The 24,469-nt window shown below is 49.3% G+C and overlaps 1 protein-coding gene across 1 annotated transcript; it reads left to right on the top strand.

Moving 5' to 3' along the window:
* Window positions 1-3,599: 3,599 nt before the first annotated feature.
* LOC137309223 (tubulin alpha-1 chain-like) lies at window positions 3,600-6,808 on the top strand. Its single transcript, XM_067977485.1, has 4 exons — window positions 3,600-3,735; window positions 3,869-4,017; window positions 5,388-6,068; window positions 6,498-6,808. The coding sequence occupies exons 1-4, from the start codon at window positions 3,615-3,617 to the stop codon at window positions 6,792-6,794; spliced, it is 1,248 nt and encodes a 415-aa protein (XP_067833586.1). The 5' UTR covers window positions 3,600-3,614; the 3' UTR covers window positions 6,795-6,808.
* Window positions 6,809-24,469: the final 17,661 nt, after the last annotated feature.

The following is a 24,469-nucleotide window of genomic DNA, read 5'->3' as shown; positions in this document are numbered from 1 at the left end:
GGTCTGATTGATGGGTTCTGGGGTTGGGGGTCTGATTGATGGGGTCCAGGGGTTGGGGGTCTTATTGATGGGGTCCGGGGATTGGGGGTCTGATTGATGGGGTCTGGGGGTTGGGGGTCTGATTGATGGGGCCTGGGGGTTGGGGGTCTGATTGATGGGGTCTGGGGGTTGGGGGTCTGATTGATGGGGTCTGGGGGTTGGGGGTCTGATTGATGGGGTCTGGGGGTTGGGGGTCTGATTGATGGGGTCTGGGGGTTGGGGGTCTGATTGATGGGGTCTGGGGGTTGGGGGTCTTATTGATGGGGTCTGGGGGTTGGGGGTCTGATTGATGGGGTCTGGGGGTTGGGGGTCTGATTGATGGGGTCTGGGGGTTGGGGGTCTGATTGATGGGGTCTGGGGGTTGGGGGTCTGATTGATGGGGTCTGGGGGTTGGGGGTCTGATTGATGGGGTCTGGGGGTTGGGGGTCTGATTGATGGGGTCTGGGGGTTGGGGGTCTGATTGATGGGGTCTGGGGGTTGGGGGTCTGATTGATGGTGTCTGGGGGTTGGGGGTCTGATTGATGGGGTCTGGGGGTTGGGGGTCTGATTGATGTGGTCTGGGGGTTGGGGGTCTGATTGATGGGGTCTGGGGGTTGGGGGACTGATTGATGGGGTCTGGGGGTTGGGGGTCTGATTGATGGGGTCTGGGGGTTGGGGGTCTGATTGATGGGGTCTGGGGGTTGGGGGTCTGATTGATGGGGTCTGGGGGTTGGGGGTCTGATTGATGGAGTCTGGGGGTTGGGGGTCTGATTGATGGGGTCTGGGGGTTGGGGGTCTGATTGATGGGGTCTGGGGGTTGGGGGTCTGATTGATGGGGTCTGGTGGTTGGGGGTCTGATTGATGGGGTCTGGGGGTTGGGGGTCTGATTGATGGGGTCTGGGGGTTGGGGGTCTGATTGATGGGGTCTGGGGGTTGGGGGTCTGATTGATGGGGTCTGGGGGTTGGGGGTCTGATTGATGGGGTCTGGGGGTTGGGGGTCTGATTGATGGGGTCTGGGGGTTGGGGGTCTGATTGATGGGGTCTGGGGGTTGGGGGTCTGATTGATGGGGTCTGGGGGTTGGGGGTCTGATTGATGGGGTCTGGGGGTTGGGGGTCTGATTGATGGGGTCTGGGGGTTGGGGGTCTGATTGATGGGGTCTGGGGGTTGGGGGTCTGATTGATGGGGTCTGGGGGTTGGGGGTCTGATTGATGGGGTCTGGGGGTTGGGGGTCTGATTGATGGGGTCTGGGGGTTGGGGGTCTGATTGATGGGGTCTGGGGGTTGGGGGTCTGATTGATGGGGTCTGGGGGTTGGGGGTCTGATTGATGGGGTCTGAGGGTTGGGGGTCTGATTGATGGGGTCTGGGGGTTGGGGGTCTGATTGATGGGGTCTGGGGGTTGGGGGTCTGATTGATGGGGTCTGGGGGTTGGGGGTCTGATTGATGGGGTCTGGGGGTTGGGGGTCTGATTGATGGGGTCTGGGGGTTGGGGGTCTGATTGATGGGGTCTGGGGGTAAGGGGAATTCTCTTGTTCCCTGGCGCTCCTCCCATAAAAGAATGTTGCGAATTCTTGGTTCCGCCTTTTACACAATGAACCAATCAGCACTGAGCAACGTCGCTACGTTTAACAAAGCAACAATAGGTCATTGTTCTCACAGACCAATCAGAGCCCGATTTGCTGAATAGGAGGGTTCTATCGGGCGGGGTATAAATAGCGGGAGCGGCAGCACGAGGCACATTCTCAAGAGCTGCGAGAATAGGAGGAGATTATGGTGAGAGCTCACTGGGCAATGCACAGAGCGAGGGTGTTCCACCGAGACAGAGGGATCCACAGGGAGAGGGGGATCCACTGGGAGAGAGGGATTCACAGGGAGAGTGGGATCTACTGGGAGAGTGGATTTCACAGGGAGAGGGGGATCTCCTGGGTGAAAGGAATTCACGGGGAGATAGGGGTCTACTGGGAGAGAGGAATCTACTGGGAGAGAGGGATCCACAGGGAGAGTGGGATCCACTGGGAGAGAGGGATCCATTGGGAGAAAGGAATTCACAGGGAGAGAGGGATCTACTGGGAGAGAGGGAGTCACAGGGAGAGAGGGATCTCCTGGGACAGAGGGAGTCACAGGGAGAGAGGGATCCACTGGGAGAGAGCGATTCACAGGGAGGGAATAAATCCACAGGGAGATAAGTATCCACAAGGGGAGCGGGAGTCTCGGAGAGAGGGGGTTTCCATAGGGGGTTGGTCAATCGGCATGGAGAGGAGGTGACCTGCGGGAGCGAGCGCGAATCCCCAGGGAGAGAGGAGGGATCCTGAGAGAGGGATCCACAGAGAAGGGATCCAAAGAAATCCATAGGTAGAGAGGGATCCACTGAGAGAGTTCTACAATGAGAAGTGACCCAAAGGGAGAGATGAGATCCATAGGGAGGTAAGATCCACAGGGAGAAGGCTCATCGACCTGGAGTGCGGGGGCTCCACAAGGAGAGTGAGGGGTAATCGACAGGGAGACATGGGGAATCCACGGGCAGTGTTGGAATCCATGGGGAGAGAGGGATTCCACATAAAGAGGCTCTGCAGTAAGAATGGGATTCCACAGGGAGCGAGGGGGTGGTTTCTAGAGGAAAACAGGGGTCCACAGGGATACAGGAGATCTGCTGGTAGAAGGGGAATCTGTAGGGAGAGAGGAAATCCACGTGTAAAGGGAAATCAACAGGAAGTGGGGAATCGACAAGTGGAGGGGCAATCTACAGGGAGAGGGGAACTACTGGGAGAGAGAAAGCATCCACTCAGACTGAGTGGAAGGGGCCCACAGGGAGAGAAGTATTCACATGGAGAGAAGAACAATCCACACGGAGAGATGGGGATCCCCAGGGAAAGAGGGATGGTCCACGGGGAGAGAGTGCTAATCAACAGGGGGAGAGAAGGGGCATCCAGAGGAGAGAGAATTCTACAGAGAGAGTAGGACCCAAAGGAAGAGAGAAGAGACCCAGTGGGAGAAGGGAGATCGACAGGGAGATGGATAATCAACAAGAAGGGCACCCACAGGGAGAGTGAGGGGTGATCCACAGGGACAGAGCAGGAATCCACAGGGAGAGTAGGAATACATGCAGGGAGAGAGAGAGTTAATCCACTGGTATGGTAGGAATCCATAAGATGAGCAAGAATCCACAGGAAGAAAGGATCTGCAGGGAAAATAGGAATCCACAGGGACAGAGGATCTGCATGAAGAATGGGAATCCACAGGAAGACAGTGGGAATCCACAGGGAGAGGGATATCCACAGGGAATGACAGCTGGAATTCACAGGCAAAGGGATCCACAAGGAGTGACAGGGAGATCCACAGGGAATTAAGGATTCGAGGAGAGTGGGATCCACTGGGAGAGTGGGATCCACTGGGAGAGAGAAGGGATCCACACACCCTTCTCCCTTCCACCTCCACTGACTGTATAAGGCATTGTCCTCCTACCTGTGTAAATAATCCTGTGTTCTCCACTCTTTAGCGTGAGTGTCTTTCAATCCACGCTGGCCAGGCAGGTGTGCAGATCGGCAATGCTTGCTGGGAGCTGTATTGCCTGGAGCATGGGATCCAACCAGATGGGCAGATGCCCAGTGACAAGACCATCGGAGGTGGGGACGACTCCTTCAACACCTTCTTCAGTGAGACGGGGGCGGGCAAGCACATCCCCCGAGCCGTGTTTGTAGATCTGGAGCCCACTGTGATCGGTAAGGGGAGAGATTGTTGATGTGTTAGGTGGTCAGTGCTCTCACTAAACTCGTTCAAGTATGGCCGGACTCGTATCAAAGTGCCTGGAACGTTTTGTGTTCAGGTTTTTAACTCTCCGTTCCCTGCCCCCAGATGAGGTCCGCACCGGCACCTACCGACAGCTCTTTCACCCCGAGCAACTCATCACCGGCAAGGAGGATGCGGCCAATAACTACGCACGGGGCCACTGCTCCATCGGCAAGGAGATCGTGGATCTGGTCTTGGATCGAATACGGAAGCTGGTAGGTTGTGTACTGGCTCCCGCTGCCTGATCCCGCTGCCCAATCCCATCATCTCCCTCCGCCCCGTCCCGCCATCGCTCCCTCCGCCCCGTCCCGCCATCGCTCCCTCCGCCCCGTCCCGCCATCACTCTCACCGCCCCGTCCCGCCATCGCTCCCACCGCCCCGTCCCGCCATCGCTCCCTCCGCCCCGTCCCGCCATCGCTCCCACCGCCCCGTCATCTCTCCCACCGCCCCGTCCCGCCATCGCTCCCTCCGCCCCGTCCCGCCATCGCTCCCACCGCCCCGTACCGCCATCGCTCCCTCCCCCCGTCCCGCCATCGCTCCCACCGCCCCGTCCCGCCATCGCTCCCTCCGCCCCGTCCCGCCATCGCTCCCACCGCCCCGTCCCGCCATCGCTCCCACCGCCCCGTCCCGCCATCGCTCCCACCGCCCAATACAACTTGTAGAATTAAAATCTTACAGCTGACGAAGTGTCACGAGTAAAGAAATCCTGCTTATTCTCTCCAGTATCACTTATTGATGTCTCTTCCACTACCCATTCTGGAAAAAAGCAGCCAATAACAATGCTGAAAAGTGGATGGGAATTTCTCCCAATTGGCCGCACAAACTTCGGAAGATCGGTGGACTTCCTGTTTACATAGAGCCGGCCTTTGGTCAAGTCCTTTGAGTGGCCATTTTGGTTTCCCATGCACCCTACAATATTCGATGCCTGATGGTCCCTTCCCTGACTCTTCCCGCCCCCCCAACCTCAATTACTCTCCCAACTCCCCCAGTGCTTCCACCCTTGGTTCCGCACTCCCTCCACCCCAATTCATTACTCTCTCCCCCAGGCTTCCACTGCCCCTTGTCCCCATCTCCCACTGCCCCTTGTCCCCATCTCCCACTGCCCCTTCTCCCCATCTCCCAGTGCCCCTTGTCCCCATCTCCCACTGCCCCTTGTCCCCATCTCCCACTGCCCCTTCTCCCCATCTCCCAGTGCCCCTTGTCCCCATCTCCCACTGCCCCTTCTCCCCATTTTCCACTGCCCCTTCTCCCCATCTCCCAATGCCCCTTGTCCCGATCTCCCACTGCCCGTTGTCCCCATCTCCCGCCGCCCCTTGTCCCCATCTCCCGCCGCCCCATTCTCACCAGCTCCAACTCTCCATTCTCACCATCTCCCACTCTCCCCTCTCCCCATCTCCCCTCTCCCCATCTCCCTTCTCCCACTCTCCCTTCTCCCCATCTCCCACTCTCCCTTCTCCCCAGCTCCCACTGCCCTGTCCCACCAGGAACGGTCAGTATCTTTGCTCCTGTCCTGTGTTCACTGTCCTTTGATGATAGATTCCATTTCCTGCTCCCTTTTAATGTTTTGTACCTTCTTTGCCCACAGGCTGACCAGTGCACGGGACTCCAGGGTTTCCTCATTTTCCACAGTTTCGGGGGTGGGACCGGCTCGGGTTTTACATCCCTCCTGATGGAGAGACTATCTGTAGACTACGGCAAGAAATCCAAACTGGAGTTTGCCATTTACCCTGCGCCGCAGATTTCCACTGCGGTGGTCGAGCCGTACAACTCTGTGCTTGTTACCCACTGCACCCTCGAGCACTCTGACTGCGCCTTCATGGTCGACAACGAGGCCATTTACGACATATGTCGGCGTAACCTTGACATTGAGCGTCCAACGTACACCAATCTCAACCGTCTTGTTGGACAGATAGTGTCGTCCATTACGGCGTCACTACGGTTCGACGGTGCCCTCAATGTGGACCTGACTGAGTTCCAAACCAACCTGGTCCCCTATCCCCGCATTCATTTCCCACTGGCAACCTATGCCCCCCTTATTTCAGCCGAGAAGGCTTACCACGAGCAAATAACTGTGGCAGAGATCACCAACGCCTGCTTTGAGCCAGCCAATCAGATGGTGAAGTGCGACCCCCGCCAGGGCAAGTACATGGCGTGCTGCATGCTGTACCGAGGAGATGTCGTGCCAAAGGATGTCAACGCCTCCATCGCCACCATCAAAACCAAGCGCTCGATCCAGTTTGTTGATTGGTGCCCGACCGGGTTCAAGGTAAGTGTGGGTTTTGTGTTCAATCCATGGGGCTCTGGGGAAAAATGGATTCTGACAATCTGATATCCCACATGAACAATACGTCTGTTCAGTCTGGGTCAAAAGCTGCCCCTCCTTTCAGACCCTCCCCATTCCTGGCCCAAAGAGGAGCTCCCTCTGAGGCTGTAGGTGGAATTGTCTCAGCTCCAATCCTGGATTGCAGCCCTGAGTGTTCCAGGAAAAGTCCAGCCTTAAACAAAGAAAAGGCATCCTGAAAAATGAAGGGCCTCATTGGAGAAGATGAAATGAAGAAAAGAATTATCCCTGTACAGTGAAAGATACAAACTGGTTCTTAAATTTATCTTTCTGATAATTAAGTGAGTCAATGACTCTGATTTTGAACCTCCTATTTTGAACATTTGAAATCTAAAGAATTTTCTTTTCCCACAGGTTGGCATCAACTACCAGCCCCCGACTGTGGTGCCAGGGGGCGATCTGGCAAAGGTGCAGCGTGCCCTCTGTATGCTGAGCAACACCACCGCCATTGCCTTGGCTTGGACCCGCCTCAACCTCAAATTCGATAAGATGTACGCCAAGCGGGCCTTTGTCCACTGGTACGTGGGGGAGGGGCTGGAGGAAGGGGAGTTCCAGGACGCACGGGAGGACCTGGCCTCACTCGAGAAGGATTACGAAGAGGTGGCCGTCGATTCTTCCTCGCTGGACAGAAAGGCGGAGGAGGAAGAATAAGATTTATTCATTTAGAAAGTAAAGAGTTTAACTAAATTTCACATTTATTTTACCAAACGACTTATTAATTTAGAAAGTAAAAAGAGTTTAACTTTAATTCACATTTATGTTACAAATTATAGTTAAGAAAATAAATATTTTTAAATAACTGTGGAAGTGTGTTGCTTTAAAAGCCACAAATACACGACAAGGGATTGAGAAACACGGTGTAAAAGAAGCTGTTTGAATTGGAAGAGGATCAATGGACCCAGGGGGGTTAATCAAACTGCGTCCTGGTGTCAGAGAACTTCAGTCATTAAAACACTGTCCAGACTGATAGATGGGGGTCTGACTGATGGGCGTCTAATAGATGTTGGGCTGATCGGTGGGGTCTGATTGACGGGGGTCCGATTGGTGTGAATCTGGTTGATGCGAATATGATAGATGGGGGACAAATTGGTGTGGGTCATTGTTTGCTTTCACAGATTAGATTCTAATAGATGAGGTTCTGATTGATGGGGTTCTGATTGATGGGAGTCTGATTGATGGGAGTCTGATTGATGGGAGTCTGATTGATGGGAGCCTGATAGGTGGGAGCCTGATTGATGGGATTTTGATTGACGGGGGACTGATTTGATGGGGGACAGATTGATGGGAGTTTGATTGACGGGGGACAGATTGATGGGAGCTTGATTGATGGGGGTCTGAATGACAGAGGTCTGTGCGACGGGAGTCTGATTGATGTGGGTTTAATGGCTGGGGGTCAGATGGTTGGAGGACTGATGGTAGATCGTCTGATTGATGGGGGTCTGATTGATGGGGGTCTTATTGATCAGTGTCTGATGGGGGTCTGATTGAGGGGAGTCTGATTGAGGGGGGTCTGATTGAGGGGGGTCTGATTGAGGGGGGTCTGATTGAGTGGGGTCTGATTGAGGGGGGTCTGATTGATGGGGTCTGATTGTTGGGAGTCTGATGATTGGGTGTGTGATTGATTGGGTAATGATTGATGGGGGGTCTGATTGATGGGGCATCTCAATGATGGGGGTCTGATTGATGGGGGGTCTGATTAATGGGGGTTCTGAGTGATGGGGGGGTCTGATTGATGGGGGGTCTGATTAATGGGGGTTCTGAATGATGGGGGTCTGATTGATGGGGGTCTGATTGATGGGGATCTGTCTGATGGGGATCTGATTGGGGGCTGAGCTTGATTGGGGTCTGACTGATGGGGTTTTGATTTATGGCATTTGACTGATGGGGTTCTGATCGTTAGGATATGATTGACGGGGTTCTGATTGAGGGGGTTTGAATTGATGGGGCTGTGATGTTTGGAGGTCTAATTGATGGGGGCTTGATTGATTGGGGTCTGATAACCGGGGTCTGATGGTTGCGGTCTGACTGACGGGGGTCTGATGGGTGGGGGTCCGATTGACGGGGATCCGATTGATGGGGGTCTGATGGTTGGGGTGTCTGATTGATTGGGTAATGATTGAATGGGGGGTCTGATTGATGGGGCGTCTGATTGATGACGTCTGATTGATGGCGTGTGATTGATGGGGGTCTGATCGTTAGGGTCTGATTGATGGGGGGTCTGATTGATGGGGATCTGATTGATGAGAGGCAGCTTGATGGGAATTTGATATATGAGAGTCTGATTAATGGGGTTCCAATTGATGGGGGTCTGGCTGATGGAACTCCGTTAGATGGGTTCTGATTGATGGGGGTCTGATTGACGAGGGCCTGATTGACAGGGGTCTGATTGACAGGAGTCTGATTGATGGGGGTCCGATTGACGGCAGTCTGATTGACGCGTGTCTGATTGATGGGGGACAGAGTGATGGGGGACAGGTTGATGGGGGACAGGTTGATGGGGGACAGATTGATGGGCGTCTGATTGATGGTGGTGTGTTAGACGGTAGTCTGATTGATGTGGGTTTGATGGCTGGGGGTCAGATGGTTGGAGGACTGATTGATGGGGGTCTGATTGATGGGGGTCTGATTGATGATGTCTGATGGTTGGGGGTCTGATGGTTGGGGGTCTGATTGATGGGGTCTGATTTATGGGAGTCTGATTAATGGAGGACAGATTGATGGGAGTCGGATTGATGGGCTGCGATTGATGGGGGTCTGATTGATGGGAGTCTGATTGATGGTGTCTGATTGATGGTGTCTGATTAATGGGAGTCTGATTGATGGGTGTCTGATAGATGGGGGTCTGATTGATGGGAGTCTGATTGATGGGAGTCTGATTGGTGTCTGGTTGATGGTGTCTGATTAATGGGAGTCTGATTGATGGGAGTCTGATTGATGGGAGTCTGATTGACGGGAGTCTGATTGACGGGAGTCTGATTGATGGGGGTCTGAATGATGCGAGTCTGATTGATGGGAAACTGATTGGTGTCTGATTGATGGTGTCTGATTAATGGGAATCAGATTGAGGGGGATCTGATTGATGGGAGTTTGAATGATGGGAGTCTGATTGATGGGAGTCTGATTGATAGGAATCTGATTGATGGGAGTTCGATTGACTGGTGACTGATTGATGGGCATCTGATTGACGGTTTCTGATTGATGGGAGTCTGATTGATGGGAGTCTGATTGATGGGAGTCTGATTGGTGTCTGATTGATGGGAATCTGAATGAAGGGAATCAGATTAATGAGAATCTGATTGATGGGGGTCTTATTGATAGGAATCTGATTGATGGGGGTCTGATTGATGGGAGTCTGATTAATGGGAATCTGATTGATGGTGTCTGATTAATGGGGTCTGACCGATGGGGGTCCAATAGTTGGGGTGTCTGATTGGGGTATGATTGATGGGGTCTGATTCAGGGGGATTCTGATTGATGGGGTTCTGATTGATGGGAGTCTGATTGTTGGGAGACTGATAGATGGGAGTCTGATTGATGAGAATCTGATTGATGGGAGTTTAATTGATGGGAGTCTGATTGATGGGAGTCCAAATGATGGGGGTCTGATTGATGGGGGTCTGATTGATAGGAGTCTGATAGATGGGGGACAGGTTGATGGGGGTCTGATTGATAGGAGTCTGATTGATGGGGGTCTGATTGATGGGAGTCTGATTGATGGGAGTCTGATTGATGGGAGTCTGATTAATGGGAATCTGATTGATGGGGGCCAGATTGATGGGAGTCTGATTGATGGGAGTCTTATTGATAGGTGTCTGATAGATGGGGGTCTGATTGATGGGAGTCTGATTGATGGGAGTCTGATTGGTGTCTGGTTGATGGTGTCTGATTAATGGGAGTCTGATTGATGGGAGTCTGATTGATGGGAGTCTGATTGACGGGAGTCTGATTGACGGGAGTCTGATTGACGGGAGTCTGATTGATGGGGGTCTGAATGATGCGAGTCTGATTGATGGGAAACTGATTGGTGTCTGATTGATGGTGTCTGATTAATGGGAATCAGATTGAGGGGGATCTGATTGATGGGAGTTTGAATGATGGGAGTCTGATTGATGGGAGTCTGATTGATAGGAATCTGATTGATGGGAGTTCGATTGACTGGTGACTGATTGATGGGCATCTGATTGACGGTTTCTGATTGATGGGAGTCTGATTGATGGGAGTCTGATTGATGGGAGTCTGATTGGTGTCTGATTGATGGGAATCTGAATGAAGGGAATCAGATTAATGAGAATCTGATTGATGGGGGTCTTATTGATAGGAATCTGATTGATGGGGGTCTGATTGATGGGAGTCTGATTAATGGGAATCTGATTGATGGTGTCTGATTAATGGGGTCTGACCGATGGGGGTCCAATAGTTGGGGTGTCTGATTGGGGTATGATTGATGGGGTCTGATTCAGGGGGATTCTGATTGATGGGGTTCTGATTGATGGGAGTCTGATTGTTGGGAGACTGATAGATGGGAGTCTGATTGATGAGAATCTGATTGATGGGAGTTTAATTGATGGGAGTCTGATTGATGGGAGTCCAAATGATGGGGGTCTGATTGATGGGGGTCTGATTGATAGGAGTCTGATAGATGGGGGACAGGTTGATGGGGGTCTGATTGATAGGAGTCTGATTGATGGGGGTCTGATTGATGGGAGTCTGATTGATGGGAGTCTGATTGATGGGAGTCTGATTAATGGGAATCTGATTGAGGGGAATCCAATTCATGCGAATCTGATCGATGGTGTCTGATGAATGGGAGTTTAATTGATGGGGGACAGATTGATGGGCGACAGATTGTTGGGATTCTGATTGATGGGGGTCTGATTGATGGGGGTCTGATTGATGGGAGTCTGATTGATGGGAGTCTGATTGATAGGAGTGTGATTGATGGGGATCTGATTGATGGGTAACAGATTGATGGGGGTCTGATTGACAGGTCAGATTGTTGGGAGTCTGAATAATGGGAGTCTGATTGAGGGGGGTCTAATTAATAGGAGTCTGATTGATGGGGGTCTGATTGATGGGAGTCTGATTGGTGTCTGATTGATGGTGTCAGATTAATGGAAGTTTGATTGATGGGAATCTGATTGGTGTCTGACTGATGGTGTCTGGTTAATTGGAGTCTGATTGATGGGAGTCTGATTGATGGGAGTTTGATTGATGGGGGTCTAATTGATAGGAGTCTGATTGATGGGAGTGCGATTGATGGGAGTCTGATTGATGGGGGTCTGATTGAAGGGAGTCTGATTCAGGGGGGTTCTGATTGATGGGGGTCTGATTGATGGGGATCTGGTTGATGGGGTCTGATTGATGGGAGTCTGATTGATGGGAGTCTGATTCATGGGAGTTCGGTTGATGGGGGTTTAATTGATAGGAGTCTGATTGATGGGAGTGTGATTGATGGGAGTCTGATAGACGGGAGTCTGATAGATGGGGGACAGATTGATGAGAGACTTTTGATGGGAGTCTGATGGATGGGCGTCTGATTGATGGGAATCTGATTGGTGTCTGACTGATGGTGTCTGGTTAATGGGAGTCTGATTGATGGGAGTCTGATTGATGGGAGTTTGATTGATGGGGGTCTAATTGATAGGAGTCTGATTGATGGGAGTGCGATTGATGGGAGTCTGATTGATGGGGGTCTGATTGAAGGGAGTCTGATTCAGGGGGGTTCTGATTGATGGGGGTCTGATTGATGGGGATCTGGTTGATGGGGTCTGATTGATGGGAGTCTGATTGATGGGAGTCTGATTCATGGGAGTTCGGTTGATGGGGGTTTAATTGATAGGCGTCTGATTGATGGGAGTGTGATTGATGGGAGTCTGATAGACGGGAGTCTGATAGATGGGGGACAGATTGATGAGAGACTTTTGATGGGAGTCTGATGGATGGGCGTCTGATTGATGGGAATCTGATAGACGGGAGTCTGATTGATGGGAAACTGATTGGTGTCTGATTGATGGGGATCTGGTTGATGGGAGTCTGATTAATGGGGGTCTACTTGATGGGAGTCTGATTGATGGGGGTCTGGTTGATGGGAGTCTGATTGATGGGAGTTCGATTGATGGGGGTCAAATTGATCGGAGTCTGATTGATGGGAGTGTGATTGATGGGAGTCTGATTGATGGGAGTCTGATAGACGGGAGTCTGATAGATGGGGGACAGATTGATGAGAGACTTTTGATGGGGGTCTGATTGATGGGAGTCTGATTCAGGGGGGTTCTGATTGATGGGGGTCTGATTGATGGGGCTCTGGTTGATGAGGGTCGGCTTGATGGGAGTCTGATTGATGGGAGTGTGATTGATGGGAATCGGATTGGTGTCTGATTGATGGTGTCTGGTTAATGGAAGTCTGATTGATGGGAGCCCGATTGATGGGTAACAGATTGATGGGTAACAGATTGATGGGGGTCTGATTGACCGAGGTCTGATTGTTGGGAATCTGATTGATGGTGTCTGATTGATGGGGGTCTGGTTGATGGGTCTCTGATTGATGGGTGTCTGATTGATGGGAGTCTGATTGATGGGAATCTGATTAATGGGAATCTGATTGATGGTGTCTGATTGATGGGGTCTGATCGATGGGGATCCAATAGTTGGGGTGTCTGATTGGGGTATGATTGATGGGGTCTGATTGATGGGAGACTGATAGATGGGAGTCCAACTGATGGGAGTCCGATTGATGGGGGTCTGATTGATAGGAGTGTGATGTCTGATTGATGGGAATCTGATTAATGGGAGTGTGATTAATGGGAGTCTGATTGATGGGAGTCTGATTGATGGGAGTCTGATTGGTGTCTGATTGATGGTGTCAGACTAATGGGAGTCTGATTAATGGGAATCAGATTGAGGGGGATCTCATTCATGAGAACCTGATTGATGGTGTTTGATTGATGGGAGTCTGATTGATGGGATCAGATTGATGGGAGTCTGATTGATGGAGGTCTGATTGATGGGAGTCCAATTGATGGGTAACAGATTGATGGGGTTCTGATTGCCGGAGGTCTGATTGTTGGGAGTCTGAATAATGGAAGTCTGATTGATGGTGTCTGATTAATGGGAGTGTGATTGCTGGGAGTCTAATTGATGGGAGTCTGATTGATGGGAGTTTGATTGATGGGAGTCTGATAGATGGGAGTCTGATAGATGGGGGACAGGTTGATTGGGGTCTGATTGATAGGAGTCTGATTGATGGTGGTCTGATTGATGGGAATCTGATTGAGGGGAGTGAGATTAATGGGAGTCCGATTGATGAGAGTCTAATTGATGGGGGACAGATTGATGGGGGTCTGATTGACGGAGGTCTGATTTTTGGGGGTCTGATTGATGGGAGTCTGATTGATGGGAGTCTGATTGATGGGAGTTTAATTGATGGGGGACAGATTGATGGGGGTCTGATTGACGGAGGTCTGATTGTTGGGGGTCTGATTGTTGGGAGTCTGATTGTTGGGAGTCAGATTGATGGGAGTCTGATTGATGGTGTCTGATTGATGGGAGTCTGATTAATGGGGGTCTGGTTGATGGGAGTCCGATTGATGGGGGTCTGGTTGATGGGAGTCTGATTGATGGGCGTCTGATTGATGGTGGTTTAATTGATGGGTAACAGATTGATGGGGGGCTGATTGACGTAGGTCTGATTGTTGGGAGTCTGATTAATGGGAGTCTGATTGATGGGCGTCTGATTAATGGTGATTAATCTGATTGATGGTGTCTGATTAATGGGAGTTTAATTGATGGGGGACAGATTGATGGGCGACAGATTGTTGGGAGCCTGATTGATGGCAGTCTGATTGATGGGAGTCTGATTGAAGGGAGTCTGATTGATGGGAGTCTGATTGATGGGAGTCTGATTGATGTGAGTCTGATTAATGGGAGTCTGATTAATGGGAGTCTGATTGATGGGCGTCTGATTCATGGGTGTCTGATTGATGGGAGTCTGATAGATGGGAGTCTGATTGATGGGAAACTGATTGGTGTCTGATTGATGGGGGTCTGGTTGATGGGAGTCTGATTAATGGGGGTCTGGTTGAGGGGAGTCCGATTGATGGGGGTCTGGTTGATGGGAGTCTGATTGATGGGCGTCTGATTGATGGTGTCTGATTGATGGGGTCTGATTGATGGGAGTCTGATTGCTGTGGTCTGATCGATGGGGGTCCGATAGTTGGGGTGTCTGACTGGGGTATGAATAATGGGGTCTGATTCAGGGGGGTTCTGATTGATGGGGATCTGATTGATGGGAGTCTGATTAACGGAGGTCTGATTGTTGGGAGTCTGAATGATGGGAGACTGATTGATGGGAGTCTGATTAATGGGAGTCTGATTGAGGGGGGTCTAACTGATAGGAGTCTGATTGATGGGGGTCTGATTGATGGGAGTCTAATTGATGGGGTCTGATTGATGGGAGTCTGATGGACGGGAGTCTGATAGATGGGGGACAGATTGATGAGAGACTTATTGATGGGAGTCTGATTGATGGGCGTCTGATTGATGGGCGTCATATTGATGGGGGTTTGATTGATGGGAGTCTGATTCAGGGGGGTTCTGATTGATGGGGGTCTGATTTATGGGGTCTGATTGATGGGGCTCTGGTTGATGAGGGTCGGATTGATGGGAGTCTGATTGATGGGAGTCTGATTGGTGTTTGATTGATGGTGTCAGATTAATGGGAGTCTGATTAATGGGAATCTGATTGAGGGGGATCTCATTCATGAGAACCTGATTGATGGTGTTTGATTGATGGGTGTCTGATTGATGGGATCTGATTGATGGGAGTCTGATTGATGGAAGTCTGACTGATGGGCGTCATATTGATGGGGGTTTGATTGATGGGAGTCTGATTCAGGGGGGTTCTGATTGATGGGGGTCTGATTTATGGGGTCTGATTGATGGGGCTCTGGTTGATGAGGGTCGGCTTGATCGGAGTCTGATTGATGGGAGTCTGATTGATGGGAGTCTGATTGGTGTCTGATTGATGGTGTCAGATTAATGGGAGTCTGATTAATGGGAATCTGATTGAGGGGGATCTCATTCATGAGAACCTGATTGATGGTGTTTGATTGATGGGTGTCTGATTGATGGGATCTGATTGATGGGAGTCTGATTGATGGGAGTCTGATTGATGGAAGTCTGACTGATGGGAATCTGATTGATGGGAGTCTGATTGGTGTTTGATTGATGGTGTCAGATTAATGGGAGTCTGATTAATGGGAATCTGATTGAGGGGGATCTCATTCATGAGAACCTGATTAGAATCATAGAATCATAGAAGTTTACAACATGGAAACAGACCCTTCGGCCCAACATGTCCATGTCGCCCAGTTTATACCACTAAGCTAGTCCCAATTGCCTGCACTTGGCCCATATCCCTCGATACCCATCTTACCCATGTAACTGTCCAAATGCTTTTTAAAAGACAAAATTGTACCCGCCTCTACTACTGCCTCTGGCAGCTCGTTCCAGACACTCACCACCCTTTGAGTGAAAAAATTGCCCCTCTGGACCCTTTTGTATCTCTCCCCTCTCACCTTAAATCTATGCCCCCCTCGTTATAGACTCCCCTACCTTTGGGAAAAGATTTTGACTATCTACCTTATCTATGCCCCTCATTATTTTATAGACTTGTATAAGATCACCCCTTAACCTCCTACTCTCCAGGGAAAAAAGTCCCAGTCTATCTAACCTCTCCCTATAAGTCAAACCATCAAGTCCCGGCAGCATCCTAGTAAATCTTTTCTGCACTCTTTCTAGTTTAATAATATCCTTTCTATAATAGGGTGACCAGAACTGTACACAGTATTCCAAGTGTGGCCTAACTAATGTCTTGTACAACTTCAACAAGACATCCCAACTCCTGTATTCAATGTTCTGACCAATGAAACCAAGCATGCCGAATGCCTTCTTCACCACCCTATCCACCTGTGACTCCACTTTCAAGGAGCTATGAACCTGTACTCCCAGATCTCTTTGTTCTACAACTCTCCCCAACGCCCTACCATTAACGGAGTAGGTCCTGGCCCGATTCGATCTCCCAAAATGCATCACCTCACATTTATCTAAATTAAACTCCATCTGCCATTCATCGGCCCACTGGCCCAATTTATCAAGATCCCGTTGCAATCCTAGATAACCTTCTTCACTGTCCACGATGCCACCAATCTTGGTGTCATCTGCAAACTTACTAACCATGCCTCCTAAATTCTCATCCAAATCATTAATATAAATAACAAATAACAGCGGATCCAGCACCGATCCCTGAGGCACACCGCTGGTCACAGGCCTCCAATTTGAAAAACAACCCTCTACACCCACCCTCTGTCTTCTGTCGTCAAGCCAATGTTGTATCCAATTGGCTACCTCACCTTGGATCCCGTGAGATTTAACCTTATGTAACAACCTACCATGCGGTACCTTGTCAAAGGCTTTGCTAAAGTCCATGTAGACCACGTCTACTGCACAGCCCTCATCTATCTTCTTGGTTACCCCTTCAAAAAACTCAATCAAATTCGTGAGACATGATTTTCCTTTCACAAAACCATGCTGACTGTTCCTAATCAGTCCCTGCCTCTCCAAATGCCCGTAGATCCTGTCTCTCAGAATACCCTCGAACAACTTACCCACTACAGATGTCAGGCTCACCGGTCTGTACTTCCCAGGCTTTTCCCTGCCGCCCTTCTTAAACAAAGGCACAACATTTGCTACCCTCCAATCTTCAGGCACCTCACCTGTAGCGGTGGATGATTCAAATATCTCTGCTAGGGGACCCGCAATTTCCTCCCTAACCTCCCATAACGTCCTGGGATACATTTCATCAGGTCCCGGAGATTTATCTACCTTGATGCGCGTTAAGACTTCCAGCACCTCCCTCTCTGTAATATGTACACTCCTCAAGACATCACTATTTATTTCCCCAAGTTCCCTAACATCCATGCCTTTCTCAACCGTAAATACCGATGCGAAATATTCATTTAGGATCTCACCCATCTCTTGTGGTTCCGCACATAGATGACCTTGTTGATCCTTCAGAGGCCCTACTTTCTCCCTAGTTGCTCTTTTGCCCTTTATGTATTTGTAGAAGCTCTTTGGATTCACCTTTGCCTTATCTGCCAAAGCAATCTCATGTCCCCTTTTTGCCCTCCTGATTTCTCTCTTAACTCTACTCCGGCAATCTCTATACTCTTCAAGGGATCCACTTGATCCCAGCTGCCTATGCATGTCATATGCCTCCTTCTTCTTTCTGACTAGGGCCTCAATCTCCCAAGTCATCCAAGGTTCCCTACTTCTACCAGCCTTGCCCTTTACTTTATAAGGAATGTGCTGACCCTGAACCCTGGTTAACACATTTTTGAAGGACTCCCACTTACCAGACGTCCCTTTGCCTGCCAACAGACTCTCCCAATCAACTTCTGAAAGTTCCTGTCTAATACCATCAAAATTGGCATTTCCCCAATTTAGAATTTTAACTTTTGGGCCAGACCTATCCTTCTCCATAGCTATCTTAAAACTAATGGAATTATGATCACTGGTCCCAAAGTGATCCCTCACTAACACTTCTGTCACCTGCCCTTCCTTATTTCCCAAGAGGAGGTCAAGTTTTGCCCCCTCTCTAGTCGGGCCATCCACATACTGAATGAGAAATTCCTCCTGAATACACTCAACAAATTTCTCTCCATCCAAGCCCCTAATGCTATGGCTGTCCCAGTCAATGTTGGGAAAGTTAAAGTCCCCTACTAATACCACCCTATTTTTTTTGCAGCTGTCTGTAATCTCCTTACATATTTGCTCCTCAATTTCCCGTTGACTATTTGGGGGTCTGTAGTACAATCCTATCAACGTGATCTCTCCCTTCTTATTTTTCAGTTCTACCCATATCGACTCCCGTCGATATGGGGGTCTGATTGATGGGAGTCTGAATGGTGTCTGATTGATGGTGTCTGGTTAATGGGAGTCTGATTGATGGGAGTCTGATTGATGGGAGTTCGATTGATGGGGGTCTAATTGATAGGAGTCTGATTGATGGGAGTCTGATTGATGGGAGTCTGATTCGGGGGGGTTCTGATTGATGGGGGTCTGATTGATGCGGCTCTGGTTGATGAGGGTCGGATTGATGGGAGTCTGATTGATGGGAGTCTGAATAATGGGAGTCTGAATGATGGGAGTCTGATTGACGGAGGTCTGATTGTTGGGAGTCTGAATAATGGGAGTCTGATTGATGGTGCCTGATTAATGGGAGTCTGATTGAGGGGGGTCTAACTGATAGGAGTCTGATTGATGGGGGTCTGATTGATGGGAGTCTGATTGATGGGAGTCTGATAGATGGGGGTCTGATTGATGGCAGTCTGATTGATTGGAGTTTGATTGATGGGAGTTCGATTGATGGGAGTCTGATTGATGGGAGTCTGATGGACGGGAGTCTGATAGATGGGGGACAGATTGATGAGAGACTTATTGATGGGAGTCTGATTGATGGGCGTCTGATTGATGGGCGTCATATTGATGGGGGTCTGATTGATGGGAGTCTGATTCAGGGGGGTTCTGATTGATGGGGGTCTGATTGATGGGGTCTGATTGATGGGGCTCTGGTTGATGAGGGTCAGCTTGATAGGAGTCTGATTGATGGGAGTCTGATTGATGGGAGTCCAATTGATGGGTAACAGATTGATGGGGGTCTGATTGACGGAGGTCTGATTGTTGGCAGTCTGAATAATGGGAGTCTGATTGAGGGGGGTCAAATTGATAGGAGTCTGATTGAGGGGGGTCAAATTGATAGGAGTCTGATTGATGGGCGTCTGATTGATGGGAGTCTGATTGGTGTCTGATTGATGGGAATCTGATTAATGGTTGTGTGATTAATGGGAGTCTGATTAATGGGAGTCTGATTAATGGGAATCTGATTGAGGGGGATCTCATTCATGAGAACCTGATTGATGGTGTTTGATTGATGGGAGTCTGATTGATGGGATCTGATTGATGGGAGTCTGATTGATGGAAGTCTGATTGATGGGAATCTGATTGGTGTCTGATTGATGGTGTCTGGTTAATGGGAGTCTGATTGATGGGAGTCTGATTGATGGGAGTCCAAATGATGGGTAACAGATTGATGGGGGTCTGATTGACAGAGGTCTGATTGTTGGGAGTCTGAATAATGGGAGTCTGATTGATGGTGTCTGATTAATGGGAGTCTGATTGAGGGGGGTCTGATTGATGGGAGTCTGATAGACGGGAGTCTGATAGATGGGGGACAGATTGATGAGAGTCTTATGGATGGGAGTGTGATTGATGGGCGTCTGATTGATGGGCGTCTTATTGATGGGGGTCTGATTGATGGGAGTCTGATTCAGGGGGGTTCTGATTGATGGGGGTCTGATTGATGGGGTCTGATTGATGGGGCTCTGGTTGATGAGGGTCAGCTTGATAGGAGTCTGATTGATTGGAGTCTGATTGATGGGAGTCTGATTGGTGTCTGATTGATGGTGTCTGGTTAATGGGAGTCTGATTGATGGGAGTCTGATTGATGGGAGTCCAGTTGATGGGTAACAGATTGATGAGGGTCTGATTGACGGAGGTCTGATTGTTGGGAGTCTGAATAAAGGGAGTCTGATCGATGGTGTCTGATTAATGGGAGTCTGATTGAGGGGGGTCTAATTGATAGGAGTCTGTTTGATGGGGGTCTGATTGATGGGCATCTGATTGATGGGAGTCTGATTGGTGTCTGATTGATGGGAATCTGATTAATGGTAGTGTGATTAATGCGAGTCTGATTGATGGGAGTCTGATTAATGGGAATCTGATTGAGGGGGATCTCATTCATGAGAACCTGATTGATGGTGTTTGATTGATGGGAGTCTGATTGATGGGATCTGATTGATGGGAGTCTGATTGATGGAAGTCTGATTGATGGGAATCTGATTGGTGTCTGATTGATGGTGTCTGGTTAATGGGAGTCTGATTGATGGGAGTCTGATTGATGGGAGTCCAAATGATGGGTAACAGATTGATGGGGGTCTGATTGACAGAGGTCTGATTGTTGGGAGTCTGAATAATAGGAGTCTGATTGATGGTGTCTGATTAATGGGAGTCTGATTGAGGGGGGTCTAATTAATAGGAGTCTGATTGATGGGGGTCTGATTGATGGGCGTCTGATTGATGGGAGTCTGATTGGTGTCTGATTGATGGTGTCTGGTTAATGGGAGTCTGATTGATGGGAGTCTGATTGATGGGAGTTCGATTGATGGGGGTCTAATTGATAGGAGTCTGATTGATCGGAGTGTGATTGATGGGAGTCTGATTGATGGGGGTCTGATTGATGGGAGTCTGAATAATGGGAGTCTGATTGATGGTGTCTGATTAATGGGAGTCTGATTGAGGGGGGTCTAATTGATAGGAGTCTGATTGATGGGGGTCTGATTGATGGGCATCTGATTGATGGGAGTCTGATTGATGGAGGTCTGATTGATGGGAATCTGATTGATGTGTCTGGTTAATGGGAGTCTGATTCATGGGAGTCTGATTGATGGGAGTCTGATTGATGGGAGTCCAATTGATGGGTAACAGATTGTTGGGGGTCTGATTGACGGAGGTCTGATTGTTGGGAGTCTGAATAATGGGAGTCTGATTGATGGTGTCTGATTAATGGGAGTCTGATTGAGGGGGGTCTAATTGATAGGAGTCTGATTGATGGGGGTCTGATTGATGGGGTCTGATTGATGGGAGTCTGATTGATGGGAGTTCGATTGATGGGAGTCTGATTGATGGGAGTCTGATAGACGGGAGTCTGATAGATGGGGGACAGATTGATGAGAGACTTATGGATGGGAGTGTGATTGATGGGCGTCTGATTGATGGGCGTCTTATTGATGGGGGTCTGATTGATGGGAGTCTGATTCAGGGGGGTTCTGATTGATGGGGGTCTGATTGATGGGGTCTGATTGATGGGGCTCTGGTTGATGAGGGTCGGCTTGATAGGAGTCTGATTGATTGGAGTCTGATTGATGGGAGTCTGATTGGTGTCTGATTGATGGTGTCTGGTTAATGGGAGTCTGATTGATGGGAGTCTGATTGATGGGAGTCCAGTTGATGGGTAACAGATTGATGAGGGTCTGATTGACGGAGGTCTGATTGTTGGGAGTCTGAATAAAGGGAGTCTGATCGATGGTGTCTGATTAATGGGAGTCTGATTGAGGGGGGTCTAATTGATAGGAGTCTGTTTGATGGGGGTCTGATTGATGGGCATCTGATTGATGGGAGTCTGATTGGTGTCTGATTGATGGGAATCTGATTAATGGTAGTGTGATTAATGCGAGTCTGATTGATGGGAGTCTGATTAATGGGAATCTGATTGAGGGGGATCTCATTCATGAGAACCTGATTGATGGTGTTTGATTGATGGGAGTCAGATTGATGGGATCTGATTGATGGGTGTCTGATTGATGGGAGTCTGATTGGTGTCTGATTGATGGTGTCAGATTAATGGGTGTCTGATTAATGGGAATCTGATTGATGGGAGTCTGATTGATGCAAATCCGATTGATGGGAATCTGATTGGTGTCTGATTGATGGTGTCTGGTTAATGGGGGTCTGATTGATGGGAGTCTGATTGATGGGAGTCCAATTGATGGGTAACAGATTGATGGGGGACTGATTGACGGAGGTCTGATTGTTGGGAGTCTGAATAATGGGAGCCTGATTGATGGTGTCTAATTAATGGGAGTCTGATTGAGGGGGGTCTAATTGATAGGAGTCTGAATGATGGGGATCTGATTGATGTGCGTCTGATTGATGGGAGTCTGATTGGTGTCAGATTGATGGTGTCTGGTTCATGGGAGTCCAATTGATGGGGGTCTGATTGACGGAGGTCTGATTGTTGGGAGTCTGAATAATGAGAGTCTGATTGATGGTGTCTGATTAATGGGAGTCTGATTGAGGGGGTCTAATTGATAGGAGTCTGATTGATGGGGGTCTGATTGATGAGCGTCGGATTGATGGGAGTGTGATTGGTGTCTGATTGATTGGAATCTGATTCATGGTAGAGTGATTAATGGGAGTCTGATTGATGGGAGTCTGATTGATGGTGTCTGTTTAATGGGAGTCTGATTGATGGGAGTCCAGTTGATGGGAATCTGATTGGTGTCTGATTGATGGTGTCTAGTTAATGGGAGTCTGATTGATGGGAGTCTGATTGATGGGAGTCCAATTGATGGGTAACAGATTGATGGGGGTCTGATTGACGGAGGTCTGATTGTTGGGAGTCGGAATAATGGGAGTCTGATTGAGGGGGGTCTAATTGATAGGAGTCTGAATGATGGGGGTCTGATTGATGGACGTCTGATTGATGGGAGTCTGATTGGTGTCAGATTGATGGTGTCTGGTTAATGGGAGTCTGATTAATGGGAGTCTGATTGATGGTGTCTGATTAATGGGAGTCTGATTGATGGTGTCTGATTAATGGGAGTCTGATTGAGGGGGGTCTAATTGATAGGAGTCTGATTGATGGGGACTGATTGGTGTCTGATTGATGGTGTCAGATTAATGGAAGTCTGATTGATGGGAATCTGATTAATGGTAGTGTGATTAATGGGAGTCTGATTGATGGGAGTCTGATTGTTGGGATCTGATTGATGGGAGTCTGATTGATGAGGGTCTGATTGATAGGAGTCTGATTGATGGGAGCCTGATAGATGGGAGACTTATTGTTGGGAGTCTGATTGATGGGAGTCAGATTGATGGGAGTCTGATTGAGGGGAGTCAGGTTGATGGGAGTCTGATTGATGGGAATCTGATTGATGGTGTCTGACTGATGGGATCCGATTGATGGGGGTCCAATAGTTGGGGTGTCTGATTGATGGGAATCTGATTAATGGGAGTCTGACTGGTGTCTGATTGATGGTGTCAGATTAATGGGAGTCTGATTAATAGGAATCTGATTGAGGGGGATCTCATTCATGAGAACCTGATTGATGGTGTTTGATTGATGGGAGTCTGATTGATGGGATCTGATTGATGGGAGTCCAATTGATGGGTAACACATTGATGGGGTTCTGATTGACGGAGGTCTGATTGTTGGGAGTCTGAATAATGGGAGTCTGATTGATGGTGTCTGATTAATGGGAGTCTGATTGATGGGGTCTAATTGATGGGAGTCTGATTGATGGAAGTCTGATTGATGGGAGTTCGATTGATGGGGGTCTGATTGATAGGAGTCTGATTGATGGGAGTCTGATTGATGGGAGTCTGATTGATGTGAGTCCGATTGATGGGGGACTGATTGATAGGAGTCTGATTGATGGGAGTCTGATTGATGGGAGTTTGATTGATGGGAGTCTGATAGATGGGAGACTTATTGATGGGAGTCTGGTTAATGGGAGTTTGATTGACGGGAGTCTGATTGACGGGGGTCTGGTTGACGGGAGTCTGATTGATGGGAGTCTGATTGACGGGAGTCTGATTGATGGGGGTCTGGTTGACGGGAGTCTGATTGATGGGAGTCTGATTGATGGGAGTCTGATTGATGGGAGTCTGATTGATGGTGTCTGATTGATGGGGTCTGATCAATGGGGATCCAATAGTTGGAGTGTCTGATTGGGGTATGATTGATGGGGTCTGATTCAGGGGGGTTCTGAATCATAGGGGTCTGATTGATGGGGTCTGATTGAGGGGGGTCTAATTGATAGGAGTCTGATTGATGGGGGTCTGATTGATGGGCGTCTGAATGATGGGAGTCTGATTGATGGGGTCTGATTGATGGGAGTCTGATTGATGGGAGTCTGATAGATGGGGGTCTGATTGATGGGCGTATGAATGATGGGAGTCTGATTGATGGGGGTCTGATTGATGGGCGTCTGAATGATGGGAGTCTGGTTGATGGGAGTCTGATTGATGGGCGTCTGATTGATGGGAGTCTGATTCAGGGGGGTTCTGATTGATAGGGGTCTGATTGATGGGGTCTGATTGAGGGGGGTCTAATTGAAAGGAGTCTGATTGATGGGGGTCTGATTGATGGGCGTCTGAATGATGGGAGTCTGATTGATGGGGTCTGATTGATGGGAGTCTGATTGATGGGAGTCTGATAGATGGGGGTCTGATTGATGGGTGTATGAATGATGGGAGTCTGATTGATGGGGGTCTGATTGATGGGTGTCTGAATGATGGGAGTCTGGTTGATGGGAGTCTGATTGATGGGCGTCTGATTGATGGGAGTCTGATTCAGGGGGGTTCTGATTGATGGGTGGCTGATTGATGGGGTCTGATTGATGGGGCTCTGGTTGATGAGGGTCGGCTTG

The sequence above is a fragment of the Heptranchias perlo genome, unplaced genomic scaffold (genome assembly GCF_035084215.1).
Source record: "Heptranchias perlo isolate sHepPer1 unplaced genomic scaffold, sHepPer1.hap1 HAP1_SCAFFOLD_154, whole genome shotgun sequence".
Taxonomy (NCBI): Eukaryota; Metazoa; Chordata; class Chondrichthyes; order Hexanchiformes; family Hexanchidae; genus Heptranchias; species Heptranchias perlo.
Note: the sequence above shows the minus strand (reverse complement) of the source record. Positions and strands in the feature narration are given on the sequence as shown.

What these genes read in the sequence shown, in the direction of transcription:
- LOC137309223 (XM_067977485.1), top strand. Translation starts at nt 3,615, where the DNA reads ATGCCCAGTGACAAGACCATCGGAGGTGGGGACGACTCCTTCAACACC. An exon ending in TCTGGAGCCCACTGTGATCG is followed by an intron (nt 3,736 to 3,868) that starts GTAAGGGGAGAG and finishes CCCTGCCCCCAG; the next exon opens with ATGAGGTCCGCACCGGCACC. An exon ending in GGTGCCCGACCGGGTTCAAG is followed by an intron (nt 6,069 to 6,497) that starts GTAAGTGTGGGT and finishes CTTTTCCCACAG; the next exon opens with GTTGGCATCAACTACCAGCC.